The 6,803-nt window shown below is 36.2% G+C and overlaps 1 protein-coding gene across 1 annotated transcript; it reads left to right on the forward strand.

Annotated features, from left to right (window-relative positions):
* Positions 1 to 501: 501 nt before the first annotated feature.
* On the forward strand, positions 502 to 3,761 carry LOC140975407 (protein SIEVE ELEMENT OCCLUSION B-like). Its single transcript, XM_073439106.1, has 7 exons — positions 502 to 962; positions 1,072 to 1,254; positions 1,335 to 1,783; positions 1,943 to 2,052; positions 2,147 to 2,289; positions 2,384 to 2,860; positions 2,950 to 3,761. Exons 1-7 carry the CDS (start codon positions 567 to 569, stop codon positions 3,583 to 3,585), a joined length of 2,394 nt encoding a protein of 797 aa, XP_073295207.1. The 5' UTR covers positions 502 to 566; the 3' UTR covers positions 3,586 to 3,761.
* Positions 3,762 to 6,803: the final 3,042 nt, after the last annotated feature.

A 6,803-nucleotide genomic window follows, 5' to 3' on the forward strand; every position in this document is an offset into this window, starting at 1 on the left:
TTTCATATGTGGTTTTTGTAAAAAATTCATATTCTGCCTTTCTTTGTAAGTATGAAATTCCCTGCTAGTCTCCTTTTGCCCCTCATCGATGAATTTCGTGGATCCTTCCCTGAGGGACGAAGGGATCGGATGGGGGCGGATCCTGGAATTCAAGAAACATGACAGAGGGACAACACGATGGATTTCAACTGTGCATATATTTAAAAACTACACATTAAACTTGAGGCAAGTAAATGCATGCTTTTGCAGAAAAAAATCTGCAAGGAGAAGATATGAAGATGAAAAATAATGCATCTCATGATTGATTTGATTAATAAAAGGGTCCTAAATATTCTGATTTCCAAATGTGGTGATCTTTTTACTGTGAAGCAAATGATTTGGGATCCTATATGATTAAGAACACATTGGAAGCAAGGAACTTAGCTTTATTCTCCCAGTCTTCAACTTTCCCTGTTTAAGGAAAATCCCATTCTGCTCATCTATATAAGGCCTGGAGGAAAACTCTGGATTACACAAGCAATTCCCAATCAACATATACATATCTCTTCCAAATACAGCCTCCTGAAATGGCGAACTACCAAGTGTTGCCTCCGGTTACTAAGAGTCGCCCGCCGATCACTGAAACGGCGGTGCCTCAAAAAGATCCAGTTTTGAGTGGTGGTTTGGTGCAGAATTTCACAATTGATCCTAGTTTGAAGCAGAGCCATGAACAGGATCATGGCACTTACAATCCTCTCCCAGTACCACGTGCAACGGTGAGTGCCAAGGGCGGCCAGACGATGTTGAAGCCAAATCCAAATCGCCTCTCTTTATCTTCAGATGAGAGTGCACTGAGCAAGAAAATTGTGGCCACTCATAGTTTGGCCTGTGAAGACTTTGATGTGAAGCCGGTTCTTGCCATAGTCGAGGATATCTTTCGTCTTGCGAAGCCCTTGACTACTACTGATCAGAGTATTGCTCCAGTACGTGGCCATGCTATCTATATGTCATAGTTCTTGATTTTTAGTCCAAGAACTGAGTTTCGTATTCACATGGAGAGTGCTTTTTTTTTTTTTTTAATGTTTTGTGCAGATTCAGGGAACTCAAGTTCAACGTCATTTTGATACTAAGGAAGACAAGGCATACTACGGTTCTACGTTGGATGATAAGATGTACCTCAGTTCTACGTTGGATGACAAGGCCTACGACAGTGCTTACAGGGACTTAGATATTGTCAAAGCACTTGCATTTCCCATTAACAAGATTTGCAGTGAGGTATATATGTGTATCAGATAATCTAAGGACCATTCATCTATGCTTGTGAAACCCGAAATAACGTGTTTATAATGCTACAGATAGTTTGCAAATGTGCTGCTGGAGCAGAAGCTCATTCCGTAACAATGGACTTCCTCAGATCTCTGTCGTATTACCCGTGGGACGCCAAAGTTGTCATCACCTTTGCTGCTTTTGCCATCAACTATGGGGAGTTTTGGCTAGTCTTACAGCTTCAGACAAAAGATCCACTCGCCAAGAACATAGCAATTCTCAAAGATTTGCCGGAGACAATGCAGCAGTCCCCTGATTTAAGAAAGAAGTTCGAGTCTGTTTTCGAGCTTTTATCCACAGCTCTGAAGGTAACACACTGTCTTATAGAGTTCAAGGAGCTTCCCACTCAGTACATAAGCCATGAGTCAGCAGAAATGGCAGCTGCTACCGCTCATATTCCTTCAGCTGCATACTGGATCATCAGGAGTCTTCTTGCCTGTGCCTCTCTACTTCTGAACCTCATTGGCAGCGGTCACGAGTATGCATAAAATATATATACATCTGGTTTTAACCGATATTCTACATTATACATCAAAAGGCGATAATTAAAATAAACTTGAAGAAACCTCGCCTTTTCATTTGAAAGTAGTAATTTATAACATCTATCAACAAGAACTATTTATTTGTTGTTGATCAGGTACCTTACTTCAACTGCTGAGTCCTGGGAGATATTAAACATGGCTCATAAGCTTTCTGTGATGCTGGAACACTTGCAAACGCAATTGAAGATCTGTAAGGACTTAATCGGTGAGTTTTACTTATAACACAATCTGTACCAGTCTACAGCACATGAATTATGTAACAGATTCCCACTATATATGTTGATCTTATGATTCTGCAGAGAGGAAGAGAGGAGAAGATGCGTACATTGCATTCAAGAAACTCATGGAGGCAGTGCATATTGATAACATGAAGGTATTCAAAGCGATGTTTCGTGCTAAAGAAGATCAGAAACCACTCTTTCATGGTCTCAAAAAGATTAATGTAAGTTCCTGATTTTCGGTTGACACGTTTTCGTGATATTTTCCAAACAGCCCTTAAATGACTATGAATTTCTTGATTTCTCTCGAAATGACAGGAGAAACTCGATATATTGAGGTCCAAGCATGTACTATTGTTGATCACTGACCTCGACATTCCTCACGAAGAGCTCAACATTCTCCATTCGATTTACAATCAACACCCAACGAGGCAAGAATACGAGGTTCTTTGGCTCCCCATAGTCGACTCTTCAACTTCAATGGCCTCACTTCAAGATACAGAATACCGGAACCTACAAAACTTGATGCCTTGGCATTCAGTGGAGCACCCTTCATTCATCGAGCCGGTGGCCGTAAGATACATCCGAGAAGTCTGGAATTTCACACACAGGCCAATGCTTGTTGTCCTGGATCCACAAGCAAAACTATCGAATCTTGACGCCTTACCGATGATGTGGATTTGGGGGAGCAATGGCTTCCCTTTTACTAAGCAAAGAGAAATGACTCTATGGGCAGAAAGCACCTGGAACCTGGAATTACTTGCGGATGCCATAGATCCACGTTTTACAGATTGGGTAAGCAGCCCTTCACCAACACTAATTCGACCACTCTTCTGATCAATAAAATCCTGGATTTTTTTAAAAAAAATCTTATTCATTCACAGATAAGGGATAACAGGATCATATGCCTGTACGGAGGAGAGGACACCGAATGGATCCGTAGATTCACCCAATCCACCCGCACAGCAGCAGCCGCAATGCGCATCAATCTGGAAATGCTCTACGTGGGCAAAAGCAATCCGAAAGAAAAAGTCCGCCGCTGCCACGATGTCATCGCGAGGGAGAAGCTGAGCCACACCTTCCCTCTCGACAGCTACAACGACTACATCTGGTTCTTCTGGACGAGACTGATGAGCATGTTGAACTCCAAGAAACGACTCGGGTCGTCTGTCGATTCCGACACCGTGATGCAGGAGATCCTGAACATGCTCACGTTCGACGGCAGCGAAGTGGGGTGGGCTGTTTTTAGCCGAGGCAATTACGAGTTGATGAAGGGAAATGGCGATATTTTGCTGACTGTTATGGACAATCACACTCAATGGGCATACAGGGTCGATCATGCTGACAAGTTTGTGGGAGTTCTCGACGAGGAAACACGAGGGGTGCGCACAGCCACAGAGCATCACTGCAATCGCCTGATTCTTCCAGGGTATGCCGGCTACGTATCTGAGCGTATCGTTTGCTCAGAATGCGGGAAGACAATGGATCAGTATGTTATGTATCGCTGCTGCACTGATTGAAGCATCGCCCCAAACTAAACGCATGCAGCCCTTCTTCATATGTTCGTGATCACTTAAGAATAAATTTCCGTATGTTCGTGTCTTTTCGATTTTTCCAAGCTTTAACAGTTCGAGTGTTTTCGTATGATGCGTGATTGTAATGTTGTCATCGAATAAATATGTTCTCCGATTATGCACTTTGCCAGCTTATTTGCCGAAATTCCTGCAATAGTCCATCACTTTGTTAGGTTTTATATATCGGCACTGGCAGAAGGGTTTTCTTGTTTTTTTGCAAGTGTAATGCACCATTGTATTGTTGTCATCGAATAAATTTGTTCTCCAACTATATATTATTTTGCATGACGGCTTGTTTCCCGATCGAGATCTGGCCCTGTCCAGGTTTTACCCACCAGCTACCCACATCGACCGGTCCTCATCATTCTTGATCGGACTAATTTCTTGATGAGTTGGTCTTGTACAAGTGTAGATTTTTTAGTGTCATTTTGGTATCTACGGTTGTTTCTATGCTTCGCCTATCCAATGAATGTATGCAGCATATTCACCCTAAAATAAATTATGGGTTTTCCTCAAATTTGGATCTTTTAGGAACTCCTGGCACAAATGCCAAGCCCATATGTATCTAATAATTAATTTTGTGACGCTCGGAACCGAAGAGGGCGAGAGGTGATTATCGGTGCCATGAAGTTGCACGAAAAATGAGTGGCTCCCAGCAGACATCCAGGCGAAGGCAACATGAATGAACTGATCCCATTCAGGTATAAGACTGTGTGCAGTTTAGAATAGCTTAAAAGATTTGATATGTACTACCCATATCAATAATGTGCATCTTATTTTCGAAAGCTCATCACATAAGAACTCCAAAGTTGAGCGTACTTGACTTGAAGCAATTCTGAAATTGGTAACCCCGTAGAAAGTTTCCCAATTCTTGGATGGGTGAAGTTTCCTAAGATACATATGAGTGATGATATAAACACACCGGAAAAACTATCTTGGAGACAGTCGTCGAATATAAGACATTACAAAATTCTTTCAACATAGTGGCATAGACAACAAACACAGACACGCATTATCCATTTCATCAGTTAACATCATGTTTGATGCAAAGCAAAGGAAAATAATCATTTCCACTTGTAATCTAGTTGATTGGTTGTAACTTGTATATCACGAGAGGGAGTTTCTTGGATAAACATCACTTTGTTTCAAATTATTTTATGTAAATAAAAAATTGGAGAAAAAATCAGATTTCATTCCATTCTATTAAAAAAATCTCGCAATACTATCAAATTTCTATTAATCGGTGTTTGACTAAAATCTCTGGTGTAGAACTTTCATCATGCTGTTCCCCACGATTTGTCAAAGGATATATATGACTATTCACTTCCCTTTTTCAGCTTTGTTTCTTTTTGGCAACTTGATGCTCAGAAGATTCGAGAAGTCAAAACGAAAATACAAATCTATTATCTATTTATATTCTATTATTATTCTAAAATGGTGAGTTTTCATAGTTTATTTATTAAATTGTCTTCATATTTTATATTTATTTTTTGTTTGTCTTATGTTATGATTATTTTGTTATTTGTATATTTAACTTTTGACTTTTCTAATTTCTTTGTTTTTGGTTGGACGGTTTAATTTCAGGGTAACATCTTGATGTTCAATATTTGTATCGCAACTCTTTTTGGTAGCATCCACTAATTCAAACTTAATTTGAAAGTTATATTTCAATCATAATGTTTTCGAGATACCGCTAATAACCAACGAATGACAAGTGATTTTTCTTGTATGGATCTTATTTAAATGAAAACTTGATGAGTCGATCTACTTATATATATATTGTTTTTACTGATATGTCGTATTTTTGTAATTTTGTCATTTGTCGGATATTTAACTTTGAATTTTCTTCTTTCTATGTTTTAGGTTAGATGGTTTAGTTTCATAATTACATCTCGAGTCTCGAAGTTCAATTTTTTTTATTATATATGTTACTTTGGAGATTTGGATGTTTTCCAACTTTGGTTATATTAAAAAACAACCAAATTTAAATATTATATAGTTTTAATTTAAAGTTTTAACTTAAATAAAAATTTTTTGACAATGATCATTATTTTTATTCTCATGTGAAGGTGTTGAGCTTTTTTGAATAAAATGAGTTGATGTATTTCGATTTCACAAAACAATTAAAATGGACGAAATCATATTAGTGTTAATCTAATGTTTATTGCTTTGATTGATCTACGTATAATTAATGTGTGTTCTTTAGTTTTTATTAATTCGTCTACTTTTTATTTGTTGGGTACATAGATTTTTATATTAATAATGATATATTTAGATTTTTATATGTCTTCTTATTATTTTAGTTTGTGTATTTTTTAAAATGTTCAAGAATTCAATCTCTAATATTGTCATTTAAATTCGAGTCAACTGAAATATAATAACATATTCAAGGTAAATTATTGATCACAAAATTTTCAAGTTTCGTAATTCTCTGATATAATTATTTATGTTATTTCATTTCACAATATTTCTAATTAATACACTTAATTAACAGCAAACACAACCTAAGATACAACTAACAAGTATCAATCCATGCATATGTCAACATCTATGCTATATTTTTTTAAACATGATCATCTTATATTAACTTTCTTTGATTTCATGGTTATTTTTTATTTTATACTAAAAATACATTATTTTATCTAATATTAAAATATGAAAAATTATACTATCGTTTATTAGTATTCAAACTATCTCAATGTTATCTAAATTAAAGTAGTCATATCATTTTTCACCCCAAAAATTATTATAAAACACCATGAATTTTAATAAAAAAAATCTTATAAAATATAATTCTATGTTGTTTTCAATTTTAATATAATTTGTAATTTTTTATAAAAAAAAATTAATATACAAGCACTCATATTATACAAAAGAATATGTCTCTTATAAAATTGTCTCAGATATCTATATCCATGAGACGAGTCGATCTGGTCCAAATTTAGAGTAAAAAATAATATTTTTGATATAAAAATTAAAGTAATACATTTTCATGAGTCGGGTCGGACAAGATAACTTTTTTTATAAAATTAATACATGAGACAGTCATATAAGAGTTGTTTTATATATAAATATGAGAAAAGAATAAGATATAAGAATTGGGAAAAGACAACAATGTTTTAAAAAAATTTGTAAAAAGAAAAAAGAGAGAAAGATTGTGCTTG

This window comes from Primulina huaijiensis, chromosome 4 (assembly GCF_012295235.1).
Source record: "Primulina huaijiensis isolate GDHJ02 chromosome 4, ASM1229523v2, whole genome shotgun sequence".
In the NCBI taxonomy this organism is placed as follows: Eukaryota; Viridiplantae; Streptophyta; class Magnoliopsida; order Lamiales; family Gesneriaceae; genus Primulina; species Primulina huaijiensis.